The 26719-nt window shown below is 48.4% G+C and overlaps 13 protein-coding genes across 13 annotated transcripts; 5 read left to right on the plus strand and 8 right to left on the minus strand.

The window, feature by feature from the left end:
* Positions 1-818: 818 nt before the first annotated feature.
* BKA55DRAFT_527981 (Alpha/Beta hydrolase protein) lies at positions 819-1882 on the plus strand (the record flags this gene model as incomplete). The annotated part of the gene is made up of 3 exons (XM_046188960.1): positions 819-1087; positions 1145-1350; positions 1401-1882. The coding sequence occupies 3 exons, from the start codon at positions 819-821 to the stop codon at positions 1880-1882; spliced, it is 957 nt and encodes a 318-aa protein (XP_046042175.1).
* A 660-nt stretch (positions 1883-2542) lies between these two features.
* On the plus strand, positions 2543-3988 carry BKA55DRAFT_655860 (NADP-dependent oxidoreductase domain-containing protein; the record flags this gene model as incomplete). The annotated part of the gene is made up of 6 exons (XM_046197435.1): positions 2543-2896; positions 2946-3024; positions 3080-3220; positions 3277-3390; positions 3448-3642; positions 3693-3988. Exons 1-6 carry the CDS (start codon positions 2738-2740, stop codon positions 3986-3988), a joined length of 984 nt encoding a protein of 327 aa, XP_046042176.1. The 5' UTR covers positions 2543-2737.
* A 260-nt stretch (positions 3989-4248) lies between these two features.
* BKA55DRAFT_584684 (uncharacterized protein) lies at positions 4249-5644 on the minus strand. The gene has a single exon (XM_046194366.1). It carries the CDS (start codon positions 5506-5508, stop codon positions 4276-4278), a length of 1233 nt encoding a protein of 410 aa, XP_046042177.1. The 5' UTR covers positions 5509-5644; the 3' UTR covers positions 4249-4275.
* A 649-nt stretch (positions 5645-6293) lies between these two features.
* BKA55DRAFT_527864 (arylamine N-acetyltransferase 1) lies at positions 6294-7346 on the minus strand (the record flags this gene model as incomplete). The annotated part of the gene is made up of 1 exon (XM_046188953.1): positions 6294-7346. One exon carries the CDS (start codon positions 7344-7346, stop codon positions 6294-6296), a length of 1053 nt encoding a protein of 350 aa, XP_046042178.1.
* A 412-nt stretch (positions 7347-7758) lies between these two features.
* Positions 7759-10135, minus strand: BKA55DRAFT_215268 (fungal-specific transcription factor domain-containing protein). Its single transcript, XM_046185188.1, has 3 exons — positions 8433-10135; positions 8179-8382; positions 7759-8126 (listed from the first exon to the last, which is right to left on the minus strand). The coding sequence occupies exons 1-3, from the start codon at positions 10075-10077 to the stop codon at positions 7906-7908; spliced, it is 2070 nt and encodes a 689-aa protein (XP_046042179.1). The 5' UTR covers positions 10078-10135; the 3' UTR covers positions 7759-7905.
* A 920-nt stretch (positions 10136-11055) lies between these two features.
* BKA55DRAFT_599416 (Alpha/Beta hydrolase protein) lies at positions 11056-12717 on the minus strand (the record flags this gene model as incomplete). The annotated part of the gene is made up of 1 exon (XM_046196389.1): positions 11056-12717. The coding sequence occupies one exon, from the start codon at positions 12715-12717 to the stop codon at positions 11056-11058; it is 1662 nt and encodes a 553-aa protein (XP_046042180.1).
* Positions 12718-12979: 262 nt separating this feature from the next.
* Positions 12980-15221, plus strand: BKA55DRAFT_584688 (uncharacterized protein). The gene is made up of 2 exons (XM_046194367.1): positions 12980-13354; positions 13428-15221. Exons 1-2 carry the CDS (start codon positions 13126-13128, stop codon positions 14999-15001), a joined length of 1803 nt encoding a protein of 600 aa, XP_046042181.1. The 5' UTR covers positions 12980-13125; the 3' UTR covers positions 15002-15221.
* A 63-nt stretch (positions 15222-15284) lies between these two features.
* BKA55DRAFT_528043 (amidase signature domain-containing protein) lies at positions 15285-17139 on the minus strand (the record flags this gene model as incomplete). Its single annotated transcript, XM_046188964.1, has 5 exons — positions 15285-15809; positions 15859-16218; positions 16270-16464; positions 16515-16787; positions 16843-17139. 5 exons carry the CDS (start codon positions 17137-17139, stop codon positions 15285-15287), a joined length of 1650 nt encoding a protein of 549 aa, XP_046042182.1.
* Positions 17140-17738: 599 nt separating this feature from the next.
* BKA55DRAFT_546074 (uncharacterized protein) lies at positions 17739-19349 on the plus strand (the record flags this gene model as incomplete). Its single annotated transcript, XM_046190879.1, has 7 exons — positions 17739-17781; positions 17832-17913; positions 17979-18130; positions 18183-18244; positions 18296-18658; positions 18714-19301; positions 19347-19349. 7 exons carry the CDS (start codon positions 17739-17741, stop codon positions 19347-19349), a joined length of 1293 nt encoding a protein of 430 aa, XP_046042183.1.
* Positions 19350-19773: 424 nt separating this feature from the next.
* BKA55DRAFT_697336 (CoA-transferase family III domain-containing protein) lies at positions 19774-21483 on the minus strand (the record flags this gene model as incomplete). Its single annotated transcript, XM_046200362.1, has 1 exon — positions 19774-21483. One exon carries the CDS (start codon positions 21481-21483, stop codon positions 19774-19776), a length of 1710 nt encoding a protein of 569 aa, XP_046042184.1.
* Positions 21484-21904: 421 nt separating this feature from the next.
* Positions 21905-22933, plus strand: BKA55DRAFT_546076 (uncharacterized protein; the record flags this gene model as incomplete). The annotated part of the gene is made up of 2 exons (XM_046190880.1): positions 21905-22162; positions 22229-22933. The coding sequence occupies 2 exons, from the start codon at positions 21905-21907 to the stop codon at positions 22931-22933; spliced, it is 963 nt and encodes a 320-aa protein (XP_046042185.1).
* A 416-nt stretch (positions 22934-23349) lies between these two features.
* BKA55DRAFT_599422 (dienelactone hydrolase) lies at positions 23350-24324 on the minus strand (the record flags this gene model as incomplete). The annotated part of the gene is made up of 5 exons (XM_046196390.1): positions 23350-23448; positions 23502-23638; positions 23685-23794; positions 23847-24019; positions 24070-24324. 5 exons carry the CDS (start codon positions 24322-24324, stop codon positions 23350-23352), a joined length of 774 nt encoding a protein of 257 aa, XP_046042186.1.
* A 948-nt stretch (positions 24325-25272) lies between these two features.
* BKA55DRAFT_697339 (uncharacterized protein) lies at positions 25273-26296 on the minus strand (the record flags this gene model as incomplete). Its single annotated transcript, XM_046200363.1, has 3 exons — positions 25273-25563; positions 25623-25956; positions 26010-26296. The coding sequence occupies 3 exons, from the start codon at positions 26294-26296 to the stop codon at positions 25273-25275; spliced, it is 912 nt and encodes a 303-aa protein (XP_046042187.1).
* Positions 26297-26719: the final 423 nt, after the last annotated feature.

A 26719-nucleotide genomic window follows, 5' to 3' on the forward strand; every position in this document is an offset into this window, starting at 1 on the left:
TCTCATCAGTCCGGGCGGCTTGTATCTGTTTGTATACCCAGAATAGAAGACCTATGGGCTGGTAGATGTGGCCATTCTAGGTCTGTGCTAGTCCAGGTCGTACTGTCGAGAGTTGCACAAGGTAAGGACCGCCTGGAAGGTTGGGACCCAAAGGCGGTAAATCAGGAGCTTGGTGCTAGGGATATCCTAACTCGCCATCTTTGGAACTTCAAGTTGGCATGTTGCCAGATATACAGAAGCCCTGTATTGATAGACCGCCGAGCAAGACATCCATTCAAGCTTTGCGAGGAATATGTTTACGGCTTGATAGCGAGAATAATACGACTAAAAGTTCATTTTTGCATTCTAGTCACTGTCGAAACAGTCTCTGTAAGGCCTCACCGGAATCCAGTGACCAAAGGCAACACCTAACACCAGTACCGAAATGAGATCCTCTCATCTCCACAGCATCCGACCAGGGACCGTACCGCCAAGCAACAGCTAGCTTGCCCTTACTCACACTCCCCAAGTGACAGGCCAAACTATATCAAGATAATGGCCAAGCTAAGTAGGGGCCATTTCCTTTAGCGTACATCGCGGATGCGGGGAAGACTCCACGCAAAGGCGTAAAGGTGTAGAGATACCGGGGAACTGGGGAACCTCCGGCAAGTAGATCGAACCTCCGAACCAAAATTCATGAAATCCAGCAGTACCGCGCCCCAGCCGGGAAAGATGAGAAGCTTATAGTCTCAAGTCTGTTTGGTGTTTGGAGGTATGACCGTTCATCGTTGACGAAGATACAACCCTCATAGACTCTTTCATTGGTCCATTCAGTCGCCATGGTTAATCTCGACCCCATCAACGCTAAGTTTGCGGCCGCAATTGATGGCCTGCCTGCTCCTCATCAGCTTGGAGGTCCAGACAAGGCATTTGAGAATCTGGAGGAGTTACAGCGCCATGAGCCAGCGGATGATATTGCCACACAGGTAATTAAAGTTGGGGGGAAATATGGCCCGACATCTGTGACACTGTTTAGACCAAAGGCTCTGGTTAACAAGCCACTTCCAATGATCTTTTACACCCATGGTGGCGGCTGGGTCATGGGAAGGTAAGCATGACTCCTTACTTGTATATTACTTTTGTCAATCAAGCTGATATGTCCAAGTGCCAAATCGTTTGCCGTGTTAGTCGAGGACTTGGCTCGGCGAACTGGAGCTGCCATAGTCTTTCCGGACTACACGCTTGCACCACATAGAACGTTTCCGTTCCCATTTGAGCAGAGCTATGAAGTTCTGGAGTATATGATCCGTCATGGAACGGAGTATTATCTTTTGGTTGAAACGATTGCTCTGGCTGGTGATAGTGTTGGAGGTATGTTGTGTGTAATAGGCCAGCTTCGACTAAGTGCTGATCATCTGTAGGACACATGGCCATTGCCATGATGCAAATGTCTTTGCAGCGACAATTACCCGCCAAAATCGGTCAGATCGTTCTCTGGGCTCCTGTTACTGTGACACACAAGAAATATCCATCATACAGCACATTCAAGGGCGGGCCTTTCCTACCAGAGGCTACAATGGATTGGATGATTGATACGTTCATCCCGAGCGAGAGCGACAGAAAAACAGCACTGGCTTCTCCCCTGACACATCTCCCGGATGATATCTTGTCCAAGTTTCCTCCAACCAGTATATTTCTATCAACGGTTGACCCCCTGGTTGATGAAGGCGTCGCATTTGGCCAAAGGCTACAGGGCCTCGGGGTTGATGCATCTGTCATCAAGGCTGAAGGACAGATGCACGCCTTCTGCCTCGTGAAGGTGTTACGGAACGGACCTACTGCTCAAGCAGTATTAGAATTGGCAGCACTGAGATTAAGAAGGATATTTCCGGCTTTAGCATGATTTGTCTGCTAGGGGATTGAGCCTGTTGGACAAAGGCACTTGGAAATCAGTTGAAATGAGTAGTGCTAGACCTCTAGATAGTGTAAGGTGAGATCGCCCAAAGGCGCAGGTAGCTGAATAAGATAGCAATTACAGTACTTAGAAAGCATAGGGCATTAAGACCACGAACTCATGCAATAGCGCCTATTTTACAAACCACTGAGCCTTCTGCTAGAATACAGACTCATATTGAACGCCTCCCTTAGTGACTCAAATCAACTTGCAAGAGAGGGAGTATGCTAAAGGTTGAACAAGAGATACAAATACTTGTTGGTACCCAATGAAGAAAGATCCGAAGGCAATGGATACAGATCGGAGACTACTATCTCTCAGCTGTTCCCGATGTGAGGATTCAACTGTTCAAGAGACTGGATATGCTGTCGTTACCATACCGCTAACAGACTACGAGTTCCATCGCTTGCAAAAATTGGCATTTCAGTGCCTTTCGTCTTGGTTTCCAGCGATACTGTGTGAGACGCTGATAATCATATTTGGCTAGCAAGGATCTTACCCCAGATTTTGTAAACCTTATCGCTGAGGTCTTGTTGTCAGGCTTAGATAACCCATTCCGCCATAGCCGAATGCTCCCCGACAGGATATGTTCCCCGGTGCTTGCCGAAACACTGTATCAGCACTCCTCATGTCGCGTAACCGGAATGGCAACCCGGTAAACCTTTCTTTACGGTCTTCAACACCCTTATTCCTTGTAAAGACACGCTAATCTCGTCGCATTGTATCACCACTTACCAACCAAACCGCTGTAATTTCATCAGTCTCACACGACACCACGTCCCCTGCAAACAGACAGCCTCAGCAATGGTCAAGTCAATGCGTTTCCGAGACTTGCAAGTCCCTACGCCGGGCTTTGGTGCCATGGGCATCAGCTTCGCACTCGGCAACGACCTCAGCTACCATGAGGCCGAGCCCGTGTTGCTTAAAGCATTGGAGCAGGGTTGTACATTTTGGGATACTGCTGTACGTCCCGTTGCCCCCTGACCAATAGCGACTAACCAATTGATTCAAGGTTTCTTACGGCCCTGGAAAGAATGAGAAGATCCTGGGCGACTTCATCAGAAAACATAACTGTCGCGATAAGCTTTTCAGTACGGCCCTGACTTCTTGCGGCGCTATGTATTTTATGACTAACCATTTTAATAGTAGCATCAAAGTGCGGCATTGCTGCTTTTGAAGACGGCTCAGTGACGAATTCGGCTGAACACATCAAGACATATATCGAGGGAACAATCGAAAGACTTGGGTTCACTCCCGACTTATACTATATCCACCGCATGGATCCGAGTCAGCGACTTTCCAAAATGCTTTCTAGCTAAGTATATGCTGACAGAAGTCCCTAGATACACCACTCGAAGAATCCATCCCCGCCCTCGACTCCCTCCGTCAACAAGGCAAAACAAAGTATATCGGCTTGTCTGAATGCTCTGCTGAAACGCTGCGGAAGGCAAACTCAAGTAGGGATCTCGGCGAATCTATAGAGTTACCAAGACTCACATTACTAACTTGACAAGTCGCCAGAATCGACGCGGTGCAAGCAGAATATTCCGCCTTCGAAACAATCCACGAGACAGACGGTCTAATCGATGCAGCTCGTGAGCTCGACATCGAATTCATAGCGTACGGTCCCCTCGGCCACGGATGGCTCGTAGAGAACTTCCCCTACCAAACGCCCGAAGACTTTGCCCCCGAAGATTACAGACGCCAGAGTCAGTCTTCCCGCCCCCAGTTCATGCATACCTACTAACACATTCCACAGTTCCTAAATGGCAGGGCGAGAACTTTTACGCTAACAAGAGAATCGCCGATGGTTTCAGAGAGCTCGCCAAGCGTAAGAAGTGTACATTGCCTCAGGTTGCTCTTGCTTGGGTAGCGGCGCAGGGCATGATTTCGATACCAGGTACGACGAAGCCGGAGCGTTTGGTAGAGAACTTTGCGTCTAGAGATATAGAGCTTACGGAGCAGGAGGTCAAGGATATGAGGAAGTTGGTTGATGCTTTGAAACCGCAGGGAGATCGGTATAATGAAGTCGCGATGAGGAATATTGGTAAATAGATAGTAGACCTATTTGCATATACTATCAGAATAGACAAGGTGCTCAGCTGGCTTGAGATCATGAACGAACGCGCATCGCAGCGAAGTGATTTGGTTTGTGAGAAGAGTACGAATAACTATGCATAGCAAACTACTACGAATCACATTCATTATGACCCATAACTCACATATCAGTGGCTAGGTCGCGTCCAAACTTGCGCGACATTCAACAGCTCCTCGCACTACAGCAATGCATTCACTTCTTTGCATTAGGAAAAGGACTTGAATTTAAACGTAACCAGCTTTCATCATAGCGGTAGATTATGAAGTTCTACTTTCTTCTCCTCCCCCTTATACTCAAGATGCACAATTGACACAATCTTTGAACCAGCCTCCGTCGATTCGTGAATCTCATGAGACCCTGTAATCTGCGCAGGCTGTCCGTTAGCATCCAGCGCCTCCATGGGCGTAAACTCTCCACAGAAACCCCACCGTGTCGCCTCCTTCCAACCTCTCGCCATCCAGTCATTAGCCTTCTTAGGATACAATTCCACGGTCTCGCCCAAGGTCATATCGTGAGCCATGACAGGAAAGATGTTATCATAAGCATCTGCCTCAATCAACTTGTCAATACTCTCCTTTGCCTCTACTGCTTCAAGATGCCATCCCGGCTCAGTTGTTGGGTCAAAGAAAGGTCTCTCTGGGTCTTTCCAGGGGTGAATGTTGAGGAAGAGTCTTCCAGGGCACGCAGAGAGGTTTCGGCCGAGAGGATTTGGAGAAATCATCTCGGGTAGGGGGGTATATGGTGATGGTCTGAACTCGCCACAGTGATGAGCAATGTCTCCGCCTAGAAGCATAAAGGAAGGGGGATCAGCAGTTGTGCGAGCTAGAGCAGATATATGCCCGACTGCATGGCCTGGCGAACTCAAGAGATAAAAGCTCCCATCTCCGTAGAAGTCATAGGCCTCAAATTTGCCAATTTTCAGACTCTTTTCCCCTTTGAAGTCGATCTCTATCAACTCACGACCCTCCCATGCTGTTTCATTGACATGCGAGTCCCTCACAGTGGGATAAGCAGGTATCATATTCTTCTTGAACCCTGGGCCAACAATGAGATCCGTTGTCCTCGGGAAGGTCTGTGGGTCACCAGCATGATCAAAATGCCAATGAGACCAGATGATAGCCCCAACGTCATCTAGATCCTGTCCATTCTCGCGCAGAATTGAGGCGACGTCTGTTTGCACTTCAATCTTGCATCCGCTTGACTTGATGCCGGCGACAAAAGTCTCTGGGAGATTCTCCCAGTCCTTTCGCACGCCGAGGTCAAATACCATGGTATCATAATTCGTGTTGGAGCCGGGGTGTTTGATGAGGAACGAGTATGATCCGACGTTGATGGTGTCGAAACCAGGTACAAGAGGTTCCACGAACGTTGAGGCGGGGAACCCGCTCATGAAGCTCGTTGTGTCGATGATGTAGACTTGAACGGTGTTTGGCGAGTTGGGGATATCGACTGGTGGGGGTAATCGGCAGGGAGTCATATTTGCGTTTCAAGAGCAGCTCAATTTCGCTATGCTTTTCAGAATTGTTTGTAGAAAATATCGATGACTTTGAGAGCCCAGATGATCTCGAGTCTTGCTATCCTACATTGATCTGTTACTTATTCAAGTGGCCGAGTCGATGGCTTATCCGGGTAAGAAGCCGAAATCGGCATACTTATCTTTGCCATGCCAGGGCCTTGCTAGCGTTGGTTCCCAGTGATGGGTCAACTATTTGCGGGGTAAAGAAGCTAGCTTAGTAGGTTTCCCATGATCATCTTAGTCGGTAGTTCAAAGGAGTCTGGATCGGGTACACTGGCCCGACATTGAAGTTCTGGTATCTCTAAGATGCGGGGAAGAAACGGACACATCGGATAATGAGATCTCTGCTGTATCATCCATCGTATCGGCCGGCGGTAGCAACGATACTAAAGATATGGACATATCTGATATGGAATCATCCTGTGATATTTAATGAGTTGGCTCAAGTATGACTAGATGCGTGTGGTAAGCGAAACAGAAGTCGGAGATTCCTAAAATTTAGAACGAGGGTATAGCCATTGTTAAAGAGCATATGTGAAGATATGGGGGTTGGTCGCAGGCCATGTCGACGGCGTGACAGGAAGTCATAATTATGGCCAAACATCTTGTTCACGGCACGATTCTTACCTGGATAAATTCACTACGTATTTTCACCAGTTTGAGGTACAAAAGGTGCTTATAAACACTGCCAGAATTCATGATGTACTGCCCTAAATGGTCTCCCGATCTGAATAAGCATGCTCCTCTTATTCCTTGCTCTGGCCAAGTCTCTTTTCCTGAGGAAGACTGATTCTCTCCTCCTCTGTCAAATTGACATCAAAAATCTCAACCAAACCCTGGATACGCTCTTCTTCCGTCTCGAATTTCTTAACAACCTTGCGGTCACTACCAATCGTCTCCCTGACAGTGTCCTTGAACAGGGTGAGGTTTCCAATAATCACCTTTTTGTCCTCATCCATAATCATCTTGGTGCAAGTGATGTACCTGGTGAAGAATGATCTCGGATTTGTCGATGTGAACCAAGACATGACCTCATAGTCCTGGGGTAAGAATTCCGTCTCAGTGAAACAATACACAGGTGTCCATGTCTTTTCATTCTCCGCTGGATTATAGCAGACGTCATAACACCACGTTTTAGTCCCGTGAGAAGGGACTGTAGCATATGTCTCTGGGATAGAGCGTTTTTGAATACGGATCATGCGCGGTGCAATGCTGAGACTCTCGAAGCCGTCTTGTAGCGGGAAAGGGAGGTTAGGTCCCATGGAACCCATGCCTACATCGACGCCATACCATTCATCGCCCAGCAGTGCAAGAAGAAGCATATGGTTCCACCCATCGTAAGTGGCGCTTTGGTTCTTACGGACTTCTGGGTAGGGACTCATTGCGCGTGAGACACGACCACCACAGTTACGCACTTCATAGCCAAGCGAGCGAAGAGCAGTGCCGAGAAAGATGTTGTTCTCCATACACCTCCCTCCTCGACGTCGTGTTACAATCTTGGTGTATAGTTCTGCGGGGTCCAGAGTGACGATTTTATGAGGATCATAGTGAAGGACGAGATTCTCGAAAGGAACATTGCATGTGTGATAGCGTGTTATGGCTTGCAAGAGCGGGAGACCATGTTCTTTTGTGCGGGCGAGTGAGGGGTCTTTCAGCACGCTATTGCCAAGGTCTAGAAATCTCTGTGGAAGTTTGATAGTTTTGAAGTAATCTTGCAGCTCAGAGGAGCTGTATCGCACTCGGGCGGTCTCTTCCAGTGGAAGTTGAGTAAGAGCAGTGGGATCTTCGAGACGCGCCATGGTATGAGGAGTGGACTAAGAAGCGGGGAATTATTCTGACTTGATGGGCTGGCTGATACCAATTAATTGATATAATTCGATGTGTCCAACTTGTGCATAACAACATTGAATTATTATACAAGAGGCTATCTAACAATCGGACCGAAGCTCCGCAATTACGATCCGGTAGATAGGAATTAGTTATCATCAGGTAAGACCTTGTCAAGCCCGCAAGGGCCGCATGACTCATGGTAACGTGGGGTAAGCCGGGGAGTTAGATCGGCCCATTCCGGCTGAGACATACTGACAGCCTAGTGAAGTCCAGACCGTCTTCAAGGGTAATCAACTTTTGTTCATCATCAGGAGATGGTCTTAAAATGAAAGAGAAATTTAGCATCAAACAGTCAGGATCTTGAGTAATATTTTATATACGGTTCTTATGGAAAAGATTTAAGAGTTCTTCAGATAGGTTCAGCGTCGTTGCAAGTGAAGTTACACCAGCACTCATTGCGAAGGCTGTAATCAATTGAACATAACATCATGAGCTGTCCAGATTTGCTATATTCTTATGGTAGCCGTCTCATCCTCCACACGGAAACCCTTCCCATAAACCATTCACAAAACTCATACCATCAACAGGCGATTGATGAAAATGTTCAAAAATAGCCGGATCAAACATTTCCGACGCAAAAAGCTGAAAAGGATCCATGTTATCGAGATTGAAAGACATAGCGTCCGCAGAACCCGTAGAACTCGATCCATTATCATGAACCATAGCCGATGTAGCATCGGGGGCAATTTCTAAAGCTGTGTTAACAAGATAACTTCAAAGCATGGGGTATCGGGAACGAACCTTTGATCCCGCACATTCTCGAGAGTCTACGAATATATTCCAGACAACTCAGCACAAGACTGTTTTCGTGATCCAGATTCAAGAATATTGTTTCTGCTTTGCTGAGGAGGAACTTCATGTGACTGACGGATGCTTCGTCAACTGCAGTTTCTCCATGTTGTGCCCAGAGTAATCGCCCGCAGATAACCAGTGATGCAGTGAAGACTAAAGGAAAGAATCAGCATACTGCCTCATCCCTAACACGGTAAACTCACCATAGTAGAGCGTGAAATACCATACTCCAAGGTTGTTCTTACTCGTGGAATCTACACTGATGACGGAATGAACAATATCAATTGTAAGTTGTGCCGACCTGATACATTCATGCGCTTCCGCCATAGCGAGTTGTATTAAATACGATGAAGTTTTATTCGCCGTGCCATCCTGTCGGAATAAATGTCGTATTGTAGCGCTGAGCAGTGGTTTATGTATGAGAATACTTAGATTATGATATCTCATGGTAAGAATAACACGGAGTCTGTTCGCTTTTGTGTTCTGAGAGAGAACATCCGACTCAGCGTCGCATAGTTGAAGGTGTGGCGGTAGATTCGCCGCCCAGAGCCGAAGTTGTTTCCGGAGTTCACCTGAGGCTTTGAGATGGGCCATCTCATCAGGGTCCGAGTCGTGATCAAGATTTGCGCCGTACTGAATGACGAGAGACTTGCTCATCACCTGATACATCTTGAATGACACAGCCAAGAAATCACCGGGTAGATCGGCGGCGTCGCCAGAAGTTGATGGCGACCATCCAGATGCTGGCTCTCGCCGCGTCATCTGCTCATCTGGGATACTCGCGGGTCTACCCACAGCAGTGCTGAGCACCTTGTCAAGGCAGTATATGACCACCCAAGTCCGGCGACGATATTCTTTCTGTACAGGATCAAGCGCCCTCTCAGTGGACTCGGTGTGAAGTCCTAGTGCCATAGCTGATCGGATAACAAGGCCGTAGTTGTTCCAGGCTTGCACAGAGCGCGAAGTTCCCTGGCAGTGAAGAACGACCAAGATCAGGTAATGAACTATCTCGAGACTTATAACACGCTTCGATAGTTCGCCGCAAAGACCCAGTGCTCTTTTGTAGAATGCGTTGGACCTCTCGAAGCGCTTCTTGGATGATGTAGTGTAGTCCCTGTCAAAGTTACTCGCCATGGCGAATACCATGTTCAGAGTTCCAAGCCAGGTTCTGCGAGCTCTTGTAAAACCATTGAGCCTGCATTCGTTGTATGTACTCCTCATGGTCCCCTCATGGATGAAGGGGAAGACAACACCAGCTGTATCGAAGTAGAGATCGAGTAGAGTGTCCATCTCTTCAACGGATGGTAAGGCAGTGGGCAGCGAGTCCAGTGGTGTCGCTGAGCCTCCGAGAGAGCTTTTACTTTGGGAAACACTCGCAATAACACTTTCTCCCAACACAGAGGCTCTGTCCAACGCAGACGGTGCGCCTGGTGAGTGATGCACAGCAGCGATGGCGCGAAGAAGAAGTTGCGTGAAGTTAATGTTGGAGGCTTCGCCATAGAACGCAGAGGTCTTTTCTTCCACAAACGTCATGGCCATTCCATTGGGAATACCTTCCTCATCTTGAGGCTCTTCCAGACTTGTAGCACATGTCCCCGTGCCTGCTCCCGATGGCGCTGACGCTTTGGTCGGAGCAGTCGGTGCAGGTGAAGGCATAGAGTGACTGACGTTGATGGTTCCGTGGTGACATGGTGAAGTATTTGTGTTGCTGCAGGGCGAGAGGTGGCCCTTGAGAACATCGTTCAACCGTTGAAGATTATGCTCAACAGAGCTGACACGCTGTTCGAGATCCGAGACATAGTCTTTGCGAACAATGACATTCGTGGCAGAATCACCAGGTTCGTACATACAGTCGAAGCCAAGGGACAGGCAGGACGAGCATGAAGGGCGTTGCCCATCGCATCTACCATTATGTCAGCTCCATTGAGGCACTATTCGATAGTAAAAGGTAGTATACCTAGACTTGCGTGACCGACAGGCATTGCATGCCAAACCAATACGTCTTCGCTTGTTTGTCGGTGGACCCGTCTCTGATTGATCCTGCTCCTGGTCTGAGGGTTTCCTGGACTGTTCTGGCATTACGAGCTAACGTGAGAATACAAAATGTGGGGTTGGAGAATGGGAAGGGAAAGGGAGCCGAAGATGCCGGGTCCTTCGGGGAAGCGAGCGAGAACTTGGACAGTGTTATAGAAAGGTCTCTGGGAACTAGCGGGGTATCTCGGCCCAGAGCCCGGTCTTATCAGCGAAGTGTTATCGGGTTCAGTGGAGTCTGGGCTCTTGACCCCGCCATTATGGCTTGTGGCTTCAATTACAGGCAAGATGATTGGTATAACGCGTTTGTACAGTGCAGACCCATGACCAGGCTAGGGGAGGCAAGAAAACTTAGGACCCTTATCCTGAGGAATAAAAAGATTAAGGTAAGCTTAGTATATCTTGATAGACCTTTAGATCAGTTAATTTTAGCACCCTGGCTTAATATCAGCAGTTTTCTTGCTCCCAGGGCCAGGGTGATTCTCAGCCTGTACAGGAACAGAAAACAGTGACAAGACATTAGAGATACGAAATGGACTCAACAATACATACGCACTGGATTAAGAATACTGAAGTGAGTAGCAAGATCAGTACTATATTCAGCTATCAATCTTTGCCTTACGTCCGATCACCAAGTCAAAAATTAAAACCCGGCTGTATAGGGTAGTGGAGTTGTCTTCAGACGGAGCATCACTTTCATTACCCGTCGTGGAATGGGAGTTGTTTAATATTCTTGAGATACGGGATCTATAGTAATAGAGATGATTATTTATGTGAGTAAATCCTGGTCTGTTCTTAGAGTTGACTGTCATGTTCTTGGTACTCCGTGTCTCCCTCTTTCTTTGCAGGCCCTGAATTAACGAGCCTCCAAAACTCAAGACCATCCTCCCACAAACAATCCTCCCAAACATCGGTTTCACCATCACTCCTCCATCTTCTCACATCTGTAGGTTTCGTAGTTCCCCAATTGACTTCATCTCCCTTAACAAACGCCGCAAAACCCTCATTCCAACCCTTCAACCACTCTTTCTCCCGAGCGCTCAGACCCCCTTCGTATCCACCTCCCCATAACCAAATAGGGATGTCAGTGAGATGCGTAACTCCCCACTCAGATGGAATCCTCTCCGCTACACAATCAAGTCTCCTCTCGAACCGATAACGAAAAACGTCTTTACCGGCTTCAAAACCCCCTGCGAATAAGGCGTTATGGAAGCCGCGCTGAAGATAGTGGACTTGGATATTGGCGTACACGCGACCGAAGAAATCCTCCCAGTTTGTGTACCCTGTTGGCAATTTCTTCGAGGGTCCACAGTAGTGGTCCATGATCTTCTGGGTAACTTCTGGGGCGAATTCTGCTGAGAGGCGTTGATACATGGCGGAATAAGACTCTTGAGGAGTGCGCCAGCGACGATACATGATATGCTCATTCTCGCACTCGCCATTCATAAGCGTGATACCGCGGTTCTTCATTTTCTTGGCAAATTCTCCATTGTTGATTTTATCCATGAGGTCAGCTGGATAGAAAGCGTTATCTGCTAAGACGCGAAACTCTGATATTCTCATTTCGCTTTGAACTTGGACGAGTTTCTCATGGTGAACGTCTCGTAGTCTGCTAAGTTTCTCCTCGTCCGGAAGATCCAGATCGATGCTGAGTCTGCCTAGTAGCTCATCAAATTGTAGCTGTTGATCCTGTAGAGATTTGGGCCTGACACCTGTGCTGTTGGAGAACATTGCCACTCGTCTTATGATCGCCTTTTCTTCAGGAACGCGGAATAGCTCATGAGCTAGTTGTTGAAAACTTGAGTATGCGCCGGCGGAGTAACCGGAGACTGTGACGTTTGCGGGGTTGCCGCCGAAGGAGGATATGTTCTCGTGCGTCCATTCTAAAGCCATTCTTTGATCCCATAGACCGTAGTTTCCTGTAGGTTTTCCGTGAGAGCTCGCTTCGGCGGCTAATTCCCTGCTCGAGAGGAAGCCAAACACGTTGAGTCTATATGATGGCAGGACCATGATTGCCCGAAAAGCAGACTCGCTCAGAAGCGGCACCAGGTCTTCTGGCTTGGCGTTGCTTGTCCCGACTTGAAGGAAACCTCCGTGGATATAGAAACATACTGGCCAGCCATCTTTGGGACGAGGACCAGCTGGTACCCAGATGTTTAGTTGCAGACAATCTTCGCTGACGATAGAAGGGTCTGGTGTATTGCTACTGAGAGGCTGGGGACAAATTCCTGCACCACTTGTGAATTTCCCTGGCTCAGTCGCTGTGCCGTATTGGTAGTCTATGGGGAGGCGCCGAGGGACATGGAAACGCAACTGTCCGGTCGGGGGGAGAGCGTATGGAAGGCCGCCAAAGTAGTGCACAGCTGGAATACCACGAGAAGTGATGGTTAAACCTTCAATATGTCCTAATGGCCCTGCATTGAAGATGTAGCCCTCTCGGGTGTAGTCGTCGAACATGGTGCTCAAAGTGGAACGCAATATCACAAGAAGACAAATGCATGCACGACTGACGGTCTCGTTTCACCTATCTAATCATTGTTGGGGTTTCACTTGTACGTCGAATAACAAATCGACCAGTTAATACCCTCGTTCGTTCCCAGGCGGATCAGATGCCGGGTTCATCGGAACTACTTTTAGAGGCCGATCTTGCATATCCGATCTCCCGGGTTAGCTAATTTAACGTCAGATGAATCACAAGTTGACATTTGACAAAATGACCCGCTCGGTCCCCGCTGATTCCCCGATCACCCTCCTCAACGTTTGGGGTAGCGTTTCTTAGCTTCAAGTTAAAGCAATTCAAAAGACGTCGCAGGCTCTGTCTTAGCATGTTCAGGAAGATATTCTCACTTGACTAATTCATCGACAATGACTATCAGTCTCCATCGTACAGCCTTCTTCGAGGCTATCCTGAAGCACGAGGGGTCCTCGGTCGCTGTAGTGGAGAACGAATCTGGCGCAAGCTTCTCCTACAGTTCATTGCTTAATAGCGTGGCGCACGCCAAAGAGCAGCTACTCATCAAGACTGGGAAATGCGATACTAGTATTTCGGGCGAGAGAATTGCTTTCATGGTGGAAAGTGGTTATGAATATGTTGGTGCGTCTCTAAACTCCAACTTCGCCACCACATTATTTTGTTCTCAGCACTAACCCGATGAATATTCCCTTAGTGACACTCTTGGCCATCCTCGCATGCAATGCCATTGCTGTGCCACTAGCCCCTTCTTTCCCTGCGCCGGAACTAAGATACATCATGAATAACAGCGAGGCCCTTGTTCTCATCTCCTCAGCCAAGTATGCTCCCAAGGCTGAGGAAGTACTCATGGAAGGCTTGGACAGAACCCCCTTATTCTATGGACTTGAGGGAACACGAAACATCTCCACGATTGAGGAAGAAGTCAAATTGCGTGACTTCTCAGATGAACCTCGCGGCGGTATGATGCTGTTCACCTCGGGAACAACTGCACGACCCAAAGGTGTCGTTCTGTCTCAGACAAACCTCACAGCCCAAGCAAAGTGTCTTCTGGAAGCATGGAAATATACTCCCAATGACAGGCTCTTGCATGTCTTGCCACTTCATCACATCCACGGTACCGTCAACGCTCTTCTCACACCGCTGCTGGCTGGTAGCAGCATTGAGTTCATGTACCCGTTCAACGTGAACTCTGTCTGGACGCGACTGGCTGCACCATTCCTACCAACCGAACAAGTAAATGGCCACGTTGGGAAGACGAATGGTGTTCATAAAGATGAGACAAAAACGCCCATCACATTCTTCACCGCAGTCCCTACGATCTGGTCGCGAATGCTAAAGGCCCATGAGTCTTTATCACACGACATGCAAGCGGCCGGTAAAATAGCCGTATCCCCAAAGAATCTACGACTTAACATCTCCGGCTCAGCAGCTCTACCAAAACCAATCCGCGATGGCTGGATGCAACTCACGGGCGGAAATGTACTTCTCGAGCGTTACGGAATGACTGAAGTCGGAATGGCGCTCTCGTGTGGTCTTGAGACTACTGACCGCGTTGACGGCTCTGTAGGCTGGCCACTTCCATCCGTTAAAGCGCGTCTCATGGAAACTGATGACGAAACTGGAGTTCAAACCGTAATTGAACATGGTGCCGAGATCGATACTCACTCTGGAAAGGAGCGTATTGGAGAGATTCAACTTCGTGGCCCTACTGTGTTCAAGGGATATTGGCGCAACCCTGAAGCTACTGCGAAGGAGTTTACTACCGATGGATGGTTCAAGACAGGCGATATCGCCATTCGACGAGAAGTGACAGAATCTGGTCTCGGAAAATCAGGCTCCTGGGCAAAAGGACCAGCGTACTTCATCCAAGGCCGTCGAAGTGCAGATATAATCAAGACAGGTGGTGAGAAAGTCTCAGCCCTCGAAGTCGAGCGCGAGATTCTTGCCCTCCCCGAAGTCGACGAGTGCGCGGTCGTTGGTCTACCATCTGAAGCTTGGGGTCAGAAAGTCGCAGCTGTGATTGTTCTCAGCAACAAGACTGGTGAATCGATGAGTCTGCAGAATCTGAGGAGCGCGCTGAAGCCGAGAATCACGGCATATAAGATTCCGCAGGATATGGAGATTGTTGAAGGGTTGCCGCGGAATGCTATGGGAAAGGTGAATAAGAAGGAATTGGTGGCTAGTGTTTTTGGAGCGGTTGAGAAGATTAGGAGAAGGAGTATTGATCTGCAAACCAGACGCCCTGTTATGAATGGCCATCGTGGTTGAATCGTCTAGGCTTAGGCACTATGTATTGAAGAAGACTGGTCAAACATTCAGCATTGCACTTATATAAACTTTCATCTATGTCAAGGTCCCATAGCTGGACATTGCCTGAGTGTATGTAAAGCAGGGTTCGTACGGAGGAATGCCACGAGGAATAAGTGCAGGGACCACCAACACAGATGATAAAGAAAGCTGGGTATGGTTCTACAGTTGAGGCTTGGAGCAGAGCTTACTACAATATGGTGGAGATATGGGCATGATACATGGCAGATATCTTCTTATCCTTCTATAACAAGCTGTGAATCTGCTGAGCCGCGCCCAAGACCTTCTCTTCTTCAAACCTCCGTCCGACAATCTGCAACCCAACGTAACGCCCATCCATCGCCACAGGATCATACAACTGTTGATTCCAAGCATCGCTCTCATTCCGCGGAACATGCTCCCAGAAATAGGCATCATCCCCATCCTTAGACGCCCTCCCAGCTGGGAATGTCAACGCAGTGTAATCCAAAAAGTTGAAGATCTTGGTATATCCAGTCCAACGACATGACCCATGGGGGACCGCTGTGTGAGGCATGGTAGGTACTAGTAGTACATCAACTGAGCGACCAGAAGGCGATCGCTTGTTGTCCCACATATCGTGGTAGGCCTCTTGGATGGCGACCTTTCGCTTGTTGAGTTGCCAGTATTCGAAGACGGAGATTGGCGTGCCGCGGTTAACGAAGGCTTTGATCTGTGGAATGAATGGTTCACCGCCTGCTGCGACGGCCCTTCGGATATCATCACCTCCGTCGGCGGAATAGTAGCCACCCTGTTCCAAGTCAGTCCCTGTCACATTTTTGTAGAGGAGCCTCTCTCACCATGATGTCAATAATGCTGGAGTTCAAGCTCGAATCCCACTCTATCACTTCGTGTCCAGCAGCTTCCAACTTTGCCACCAGGTCTCTGAATATCCGCTCGATAGGCGGATGCACCTTTACCAAGCCGTCATCTAGCATTGCTCCAATGACAAGCCGTCTTGTCGCAAGGTTTTGGAAAACATCCTCCCTCCAGGGAACTGGCGGTAGCTGAGGGTCTATGGCCCACGGTTCAGCCTCAATCGCGAGCTTGGTCACGAGTTTGAGAGAGCTTAAAGACCTCGCCATTGGCCCTATCGCTGATGGAATATGCTGTTGCCCCTCAAGTGTTACCTCAACACCGCGATAAGACAACCGACCACTCTGAAGTTTGTTAGCATTCCTCCCGTAAGCCAGGTAATCAGGTGTACTTACACTTGGCTTCAAACCCCAAAGGCCGTTCATGTGGCATGGAATTCGTATAGAGCCACCAATGTCTGTTCCCCAACCGATCATAGAGCCTCCCAATGCTAAGACAGCTGCTTCTCCACCAGAAGAGCCTCCAGGGGTGAGTTTCGGATCATCTGGATGAGTTGTCAGCCCCCAGAGAGGGTTATCAGTCTCACACCACTAGAAGTCTCGTCAGATGGTGAAGTCTAGGCATTTGCATCCCACCTTACCATAATACTCTGAGGAAGATTCGTTTTTGCGATTATGACAGCCCCAAGTTTCTTTAACGTTTGTACGAGCGGTGCATCGTCCCCTGCTGGCGCTAAAGCCTTCCCGACGTAGCCTAACGTGGTGTCTAAACCCTTGATATTGAACTGGTCTTTTACAGTGATTGGAACACCGTGTAATGGACCTATTAGTCGACCATATTCTCGTTGGAACTCGTCAAGCTTTCTAGCTTGCGCGAGCGCATCATCAAAGCAGACTTCTGTCAGGCAATTGGTCTGTTGATGACAGATGTTAGAGACAGACCTCGAAGTATTACAGGAAGTGAGCTACCTTCTTCTGCGCTTCACAGGCTCTATAGTGACGGTTAGCATGAAGACATCTGTAATTGTGAATCTTAACCTCCCTCCTGATGTAAGCATGGATGACTTCGACGGCTGAAACTTTCCCATCGCGTAAGAGACTTGTTAAGATATCGATATCGACCTTTTTAGACACGATATGATTCAAACTGGTGTTCGTGCCTGCTGTTGAGTGTTTCTCAATTTGCGCATCTTGAATCGCTCGCTTTTCTGTGACGATTTCTCTCCAAGGCCTATGCACCTTGGCTGTATACTTGCTTGAAGTCATCTTGAAATGATTACAATTGTTCCTCTCACTTCTCGAAAATGCTCATGCATTTGCCTTTCGGGCCTTGCACTCACTGCTGTCTCGGTGGACTAGTCTGTAGCTGCTGGTACGTGTCTTGGTGTCACACGCGGAGATAGCGGAACAGAGCCGGCTCAGCCGAAACGTATCAATACGCCCCGTCTAGAGCGGATCAGTGTACCTTTTGTGACTTGCACTGTCTCACAAGTCTTGACCTATTCAGGATCGAGTCACGCAACGACATGGTGAAAGTGGAGGATGCGACGACCGGGGAAAGATCCGGGGATACATTTTTCACACTCCCCTCCGCAACTTTAACCCCATCTCTCCATTCTGTTGACTCTTATCGTAGTGACCTGATTCTGGGGCGAAATCTCCGAGAGCCGGTGCCGGTCTTGCCCCGCGCTCAATCGTGCTGCGCAACGTGAGAGAGGTCTTGCTTGGTTGGAGGCTAAGGACGTAGATGACGATATTCATATACCAGTTCGTTGAACCACTGCAAACCTGTTACTCACGACAAGATACCACGACATCAGACAACCTCACCATCAACTATCGCAAGTTTGGACAATCAGGACGCAATGGCAAAGCCTTCCCGCAATGATATCCATGTCGCCATCATTGGTAAGCCTGCATCGTATATCCCATTCATGCCAAATGAGCTGACTTTGAAGGTGCCGGCATTGGTGGCCTCGCCTTGGCCATGGCTCTGCACAAAAAGGGCATCTCATTTACTCTCTACGAAGACGCAAAGGAGTATTCGGCAGTGGGGCAAGTTGCAAGGAGTGTTGTTTGTTGAACTATCGCTGACCATGATCCAGCGCTGGCATTGGATTCGCCCCTAATGGCATGCGCACGATGGACCTCATTGAGCCTGGTTTCCGACCTCTCTACGAGGCTATTTGTGTAGGAAACAAGGGTGAGAAAGCACAGGATATCTTTTTCGAGGGTATGCTACTCGAAGAGGGTCTCGGTAAGTCATGAAATCTCTTGTAAAGCTGAACCTTTTGCGCTGACTAGACAAGGTCGTGATAAGCCTTGGTACGGCCATTCTGGATGGGGCCACCCCGATTACATCCGTAAATCTGTAAGTACTGTTGACAGAAATAACAGGAAAACTAGTGCTGATACAATTTAGGCGCATCGAAAGACACTTCTCGACATCATGACCAGCTTTATCCCCATCGAAAACGTCAAGTTCAACAAACGTCTCACGAATATCCAGCAGCGGCCTGATGGGGTTACTTTGTCGTTCCTAGATGGCACAACAGCTGAGTGCTCAGTTCTTGCTGGCGCAGATGGAATCAAGAGTACAGTCAGAGCGCATGTTCTGGAACAATATCCCAGCCAGATCGCACCTGTGTATGCAGGTGCTTATTGCTATCGTGCTGTCATTCCCATGTCGGAAGCCTACGAGATCCTCGGTGATCTAACCGACGTTGCCAAGTTCTATTTCGGACCAAAGCGCAGCGCTATTACCTATCGTATCACAGGAGGTGATGTGAGTCTACCATTCTCTGACATGTTGTAACATTGCTAACCATTCCTTGCCACAGGAGTTCAATTATCTTCTCTGCGTCGCCGATTCCCCTGATGGTTGGAAGCTGAAGGGCGCTGTTACGGAGACGATCTCACACGAAGCCATGATGGCCGACTTTGAAGGCCCAGGCGTTGACAATCGCTTCCGACAACTCCTCGCCAAAGCCAAACCCGTGAAATGGGGTTTCTTCCACCATTTCCGCACAGCATCATACTTCCGTGATCGAGTAGCTCTAGTCGGAGACAGCGCTCACGCCTCCTTACCCTTCCAAGCCGCGGGAGCAGCACAAGGTCTAGAAGACGCCCTGGTTCTATCTAACGTTCTCGCAGAAGTCGCTAAGATGTCAGAACACGGCGCAGATCTGGCGCCTTATATAAAAGCAGGACTTTCTGCGTACGACTCTGTTAGGCGCCCTCGTGCGCAGAAGCAGCTGGAGCAGGCTGCTGAAGTTGGTCATATGATCTTCTTTCAGCATGAAGAGGCTGGTGCCGATATGGATAAGATTCTGCCTAGGCTGCAGCAGGGAAGGTTTAACTGGTTGTGGTTTCATGATATGAATGACGATGCGCAGGAAGCTGTCAAGAGGATGCATAAGCACATCAGTGTAGGTGGCCCTTCTGTTGCTAGGATATGATGTATGTTATTTTAGTGAGGGAGACTTTTGACTAGAGCAAGATAACAGAGAGCTTTGTGCCTTCGATCAATCGCCATGATGTTTGGTTCAGTTCCAATGTTCTTTATTGGGCAGTGATACATGGATTACTATCAAGATGAAGTCGCCTAGATCTTCAGAATTTCAAGCACTTGGGAGGTCTCAAACTATTCTAGTAAATTGCCTCGGACATGCCTATTCCAAAGCGAGCAACCGATCGTCTTGGCCACCTATACATGATTGCGATTGAGTCAATAGGAGCCGCTTATCAAGTTGAAACTACTACTGGAGACATTCTCGGCTAGCAACACTAATAATCCATCTCATGGACAAGATATATGGCATGGTCAGAATTGTGAATAGGATAAACTTTAACTTTCTACTTCATCGTGCTAAGCTAGAGGCCACTCTCATGTATCGACACTCAATCATCTGAGAAAGATCTGAACTCATGATGACAGAATGGCACAGGCGGACTGTTCCACTTTGGCGAGTAGTCCTCCTTATCATACCGCACCACCGGTCCAAGAACGCGCAAGTCAGACCCGAAGACGGAATCCAAGAAGTGGACATAGTACTTCTCATCCTTGATAAGCTCGCTATTCTTCCCCCAAGCATCTAAGATGGAATAGTACAGAGGTGCAACGTGCACATCACTCGACCAAGTTGGAAATTGATACTTGTCGTTGATCTTCTGAACTACCTCCCTTTGATACAGCCGCACTTCAGGATCCAGAGTCGCCATGTTATAAGCTGTGAGTGAGGCATGGCCATGATATGATCCCCCAAACTTGGTTCGGTCTCGGATACCACATATAATGGTTAGGGCAGTTAGGATTCCCGTTGACATGTCTGAGATGGGCAGACTAGGGAGAACACCTTGGCCTTTGGGACAGCCAAATGACTGACCCATGACATATGAGCTTCCGGCTGCGGCATCTGCAACTTGTTGCCACCCAGGTCGTTCAGCATAGTAACCATCAGGACCATAACAGTTCTCATCAACGTAGACGATTCCTTTTCCTCGTTTGTTTGCCAGTTCAAGGGCAGTTTTAAGACCGAAGCCTCGACGACCCAAGGAACCTAAACGGTAGCCCTGCAAGATAACATCGGCTTGTTCGAATAGTTGCATCAGCTTCTCATGGTCAGCTGGGTCTTCAAGATCAAGGTCGATGGTTGCCTTGCCAGCCATCAAGGAAGAAGGTTGAGCTGGTGTGTAATCTTTGAGTTTGGACGAGTTGACGCGAATTACCTCAGCGCCTAGAGATGCGAGGGCAGCTCCAGCAGCTGCACCGGCTATGATGCGTGTCAACTCGACAACTTTGATACCAGCAAGAGGTCTCTTATCCTCCAGCACGGGCAAACATACAGGCGGCAGCGCTGCACACTGGGTCTGTTGCTTGTAATTGATGAGGGGATGTCGTGAGAGAGACTTGCCCATCTCAGTTTGACGCCATTCTTCAGGCGAATAGACAATAGAGCCTGAGAGCCCTTTCTCAACCATGAGCTGCTCAATCTCTCGGGCGCGATAAGTACGAACACGCTCCTGAATAAGCTCATATGCAGCATCGTTGGTACGAATCTCACTATCGAGATCTTTACTGATACCAATAACAGCCAGCATTTTCCACGAATCAAGCGAGCCGTGGAGTTGGAACCATGTGCTTTTATCGGCAGTCTCATAGATAGCCGTTGCACGGTACACAAGCGGCGAGTTAGAGGCACGGTCCTTGTCCCACTGAGGTACAGTCGGCAACTTGATGACCTCTGGGCCTGTGACGCCGTCAATATTGACAAGCGCTGCAGTAGCGGGGTAGAGGCCAGCATGGTTGACGTCGATGCTTGTTTTGGTGCTGGCAGTGATTCCGCGTAGGTGAAGGATCTCGAGACCGACTATACCCACCATTGCGTGTAGCACTGCTGTGAGTGCTTGGGATTTTATTGGTCCCGGGATGCAGGGAAGAGCATCGCCGTGGAAGTTTACCCCTCTGAGGAGAGCTTCATCGTTGGTGAACCCGGGTGTTCTTGCGGCAAAGATGCGTAGTATTCTTTCACACTCTGCTGGAAGTGGAATGAATTTTTGGTCGACAGTGGCTCCTGCACCGTATGTCTCTCTGGAACCTTCGGTAGTCATGATGGTGAGTTGGAGTGGACGCTCTAGTGAATCTCTAGCGGGTGAAAGTCAAGCTCTGGCTATGCCTCGACGTACGGCCACCTTTATCGCTCCAAATAATCTTTCAACAGAACAGCTTTGCTGAACGATCAGTACAATATGATTGTGCCATCCGTCTTCCACGGGTATTCAAGCTCCCAAATGGCATTCATCGCGTTTCTCGGCCGTGGTCGGTCCGTAAATCTGGAGCCGGCATCACCTCCCCGGATTTGCCCCGGGTCGGACGCCGACCTAAACTGGAGCAAAGGATACATGGGAATGTGTATTCAAGTACTGGGTAGAGTATTATAATGATAGTATATTCACCACATGGCCAGAACTATGACTGTCCCGTTCGGTTAATGTGAAATTCACAACACCTTGCTAATTCTGGACTTTTAAAATGACACAAGAGATACGTATTGTGGCCATTGTAGGCTGTGGCGTGATTGGTATGGGATGGGCAGTTCTATTCCTTTCAAGAGGTTTGAAGGTCATCATCTCTGATCCCGCTGAAGGAGCGGAAGATGCCCTGAAGCGATATTTCGAGCAGTCACGGTCCTACCTGGAAGGTTATGGAGACTATGATAAGCTTATCTCCAACTATGAGTTTGTTCATGATATCGTTCCAAGGCTAGCTGAAGCGGATTTTATTCAAGAGGTAAGTATTCACGCATTGTGCATAGAAGCATCAAGCATACTCATGAAGCTAACTATTCTCTTACAGAATGGACCTGAGAGGCTGCAGTTCAAGAGAGACCTTATCGAGACATTGGACAAACACGCTCGACCAGGCGTTGTGATCGCTTCGTCTTCGTCAGGTCTACCGTCTTCGGAATTTATCCAGCAGTGCAACCAGGATCCTACCCGTATCCTGATCGGGCATCCCTTCAACCCACCGCATCTAATTCCCCTAGTCGAAGTAGTTCCCCACCCGAAAACAAGCAGTCAATCTGTCAATACCACATTAGGCTTTTATAAGTCTGTTGGGAAAAGACCCATCCTGCTTCATCACGAAGTCCCAGGATTCGTATCGAACCGCCTTCAAGCCGCAATCAACAATGAAGCATATAGTCTCATTAGTAGGGGTATCGTCTCGGCAGAAGATTTAGATGCAGCTGTTTCATCTGGGCCTGGACTTCGCTGGGCTCTCACGGGGCCAATTGCTACGAATGCTCTGGGTGGTGGAGGGGGACCTGACGGTTTTGCACAGCGCATGGAAAGGCTAGGACCAGCGATTCGAAGCTGGGAGGATGATATTCTGGAGCATAGGTTTAATTGGAGTCAAGACAGCACATTGGCTCTTCAGGAGAGTGTAAACAAGAGTTTGGGGTCTGTTGACTGGAATAGAATGGTCGAAGAACGAGACTTGGTACTCCTCCAACTCCTGGCCGCGAAGGAGAAGACAACGTCGATGGGTAGAAGCACATAGAGGTGTTTTTATACAGTATCCCTACATATGGTATCTTATAGACCTTGAGACAGGTCCAAGAGAATCGATATCAACCCGTCCCAGATGTTCAATGTGGAAAAGAGAAGGGTCTGAAACACACGCTTTTGCCGACGCGAGTTATCGGCGTCTCGTACCAAATGGGAATCTGGGTGTTTTTCGATAGCGGAATAAGCCTCAAGCAGAAAGGAATAGCATTAAAACATAAGATTTTGGTTCATTTAGGATATCTGCTAAAGCCAATCCACTCGTTCCACCTCATGTACCGTCTGCTCATCTTTCAACTGACGTACGAGGCTTATGATATTGATTACAGTGAACTAACATATCTCATTTTTTGAATTTGTCTAAGTGCATATTGTCAAGAATCCATTTCCCATCATGTTACTGTCGTCTATTTACTTTTTATCCATCCAGAAGTCGAACCAGTCAACAAAGCTCTTAAAGCTAGCCTCTTTAGCCCACTTCTCATAAGGATCAGTCAAACGGGCTCGTGACTTGGTCAAGATGTCAGCATATCTGCAATCTATAGCTTATTCAAGAAACTTACGGCAAAACCATGCCCAACATTGGCAAATACTTGCATGTTGAATTGTTTCTTATTCTCTGTCAGTATCTCAATTGTCCTGCTTCTCTGCGCAGGCTCGAAGAGTTTATCTGTACTGGGCACTGAGAAGAATATGGGTTCTAGTATCGGTTAGCTTATTTGCAAATAAATGGGATGGGTACTTGCCTTGCACATAGAAGACATCGCTTTCCTTCAGGAATGAAGGATGGGCGATGGCGCCGACTCTACAGATGCCATCTGCAGACAGTTGCTGGCAAACAAAGCGTGCACCCCAACTAACACATGATGAGTCAGTTTGCCCAGACTCAGGTGATGGAAAATTCTTACCAGTAGCCAACGCAAGCAAACTTGACGGCCTCACTAGTGCCATATTGAGTCTTGACGGCTTTGATCCATCTTGCAGCAGCTTCTTCAGACGCTTTGAGATGCTTGTTCTTCCAAGACTCAAAGTCAAAGTTTGGGTCACTCAACGGCGTCAACGAGTGCTTCGTCACGGGATCCTACAATACCCATTAGTAATATTCTCTGAAAAAAAGCAAATAATTCTTACCCCGAGGAAGTAATCGACACCGAGAGTAAGATATCCGCACTCGGCGAAAGCATCCATCATGAGAAAGCTGTTGATATGCAGTCCGAATGCATCAGGAAAGAAAAGAAGAACATTCCCATTAGACCTGTCTGGATGAGGCTTGGCCATGTAAGTGTCGATGCCGTCAATCTGGATCGTAGAACCAGTAGCTTCTCCGGAGTGAAAAGCGCCTTTGAGACAGCAGAGGTCTGCTGGCTTTGCGAGTACGTTATCCATTGTCGAAGTTATTCTTTTCTGTGTCCTTCAATTACATGCGAAAATGAGTCCAATTTGGCTGTGAGATATAGTTTAGTTGTTGTCGGGATCATCGGGAAGTGTTCCCCGACAAGTTGATGACTTGTTCCTTATGGCGCAGTGTTGTGGGGCATGCTCCATACTGCGAAGTCTGACGGCAAGCCATCAGCGCAACCCCAAGTGAACGACGAACGGTTATTAATACAGGTCTTTAGTAACGAAACTTTGCAGTTCCTTGTGACAAAGAACTCATCTTTAACTTATAGAGGAAGCTCAGAGTAAGTGGTCTTGTAGTTGGGGAGCTTTGTCTTTCCGAGGCATTTTCTATCCCTCCCCATCATCTACACCGCTATCATCCCGAGTGTAGATCCGCAAAACGATCGACTATTACTCGGGAAGTTGTACATAGCAGAGTTTATGATGGCCACAACAACGTCTTGCGAGCTCAGAAGTGAAAAGCCACAAGTTGATCACTGCGTCGACAGGGACAGATTCTCCTAACGGGGACTCCAATATTGGGTTTAGTTACTGCTTAACATGAGATAGAACTAGTAAAACTGCTCCAAGAGCTGCCGAGATATTCCTGGTCCTAATCCGTCCTAATCCCATTGTCTCGGAAACACAAATACCAAGATTATTCCAGATACCCAACAGAGGTATTACTCCTACACCAGTCCAGCCACCAACTCGCAAATGGATTGTCAATCTCACTGTTTGGCAATTAGCTAGCTGTGCCTTGAGAGTAGGTGTGATTAGACCTACCATCATAATTCCCTGCACATCCTGATCAGTACAAACTAACCCGCTTGGTGGGTGTTCCATTGTCTTGAAAGATTGCTCTCTTGCATCTTGCTTCGCAATCTCTGCGGCAAGCGCATCACTGATCCTCCATGACCAAGCCACCGTTGAAGCTTTCTTTCCGGAACTTTTCTACTCATCACGCTTTCGCTTCTTGCCTCGTGGTTCCGAAGATGCCACCTGATCAGAACGACCTGGTTCAGGACGTGGGGAGTACTCAGCGCCGGCCAGATGAATCTGGACACGTTCCGCAAAGGTGGAGTAAGGTTTGAACGGGACCTTTACGTAGCGGACCGTGGGAAAGTCGAAGTCTTCGATGCTACGGGTAGGATGATCTAGGCTCTCGAGGAGCTGATGCGGAATATCCGCCTTGTAGACGTACGCGTCGGTATGGTCCGCCAAGTGTGTAACAAGAAGGCGTGCCTAGAGGATATCAAGTTAGTAAATCTGGCAGATATTGCGGAAACGGGAGAGGTGCTCACCAAGAACAGCCCTCGGGGACCATAGGACTTACGATGCTGCAGCTGTGCCAAGCTCAGCAGGATGCAAACAAGGTACGGGTCCTTTCGCAAATCTTCAGGGGTCACCTTGCGATATCTAGTATCATACTTGCGTTGAACAGGGTTGTTGTTCAGGCCGCTTGGGGCACGCGGCGCGCGAAACCTCTTCTGGCGCTGCTCGTCTGCGTTGTACCTGTAGTAGCCCATTACAGGATCAACATGCGGGATAGAAATCTCTTCTTTGATGCAGAAGATGTGGACATGCGAATCTGCCAGGCGGACTCGACGTTTGCCATAGTAGAAAGAGAGTGGTGTCCTAGACAGATTAATCAGGTTTGTTCTATCTCACTTAAATGAGACTTGGCATACGTGATAAAGGCAATGGGGCTTGTTCCCTCCCGAAGAAGGAGACTCTCTACCCAGAGAAACTTCGTGTCGGGGGTGTCTCCACGAGCGAGCTTCTTGGCCGACTCAGCGAGGCGTTCGGCAGTTTGGGTATAAAAACCCACAGGGACGTATGCGTCGCCAGTTTCGACCTGCTGGAATGTGCAGTTTACGATGGAAAGATGATGTGAGGTCCAAAGCCTCGGATGAATTGCAAAGCCTGGATGCTTAACACTGAGGCTGTGAAAAGATCTGAAAGTTGAGTCAGGCATGATGACAATGAACGCCTTGCTTTCCCTGAAATGTGTAGGGGAGAAGTTGTAGAGGGTGGAAGAGATATGGAGGGGAAGAGATGGTGGACAACTTCTTGGTGTAGACAAGTGGGGGTCAGTGCCGTACAGCTGCTCAAAGAACAGTGGCAGTCAGCTTGAATCAGACCAGACTTGGTGCTGTAGCTTGCTTAAATTATGAACAGGGGATCCAAGGGAACAGTACCCAAGCACAGTTGACTAGGTCCCCCTTTCCGGCTCACTGTAACTGCTCGATTTGAAGCTGTACAAGGGATAGTCAATCGCTGGAGACTTACTGTCGGTATCGAACAGGGCGCAGAACATGCTTCAAGTCCAGGATCCTTCGGAAAGATCGCCACAGGGGTTCCTTGTCCATTGAGACATGTTCAGCCACTTATGGATAAA

This window comes from Fusarium redolens (assembly GCF_020744475.1).
Source record: "Fusarium redolens strain MPI-CAGE-AT-0023 chromosome Unknown BKA55scaffold_27, whole genome shotgun sequence".
NCBI lineage: Eukaryota > Fungi > Ascomycota > Sordariomycetes > Hypocreales > Nectriaceae > Fusarium > Fusarium redolens.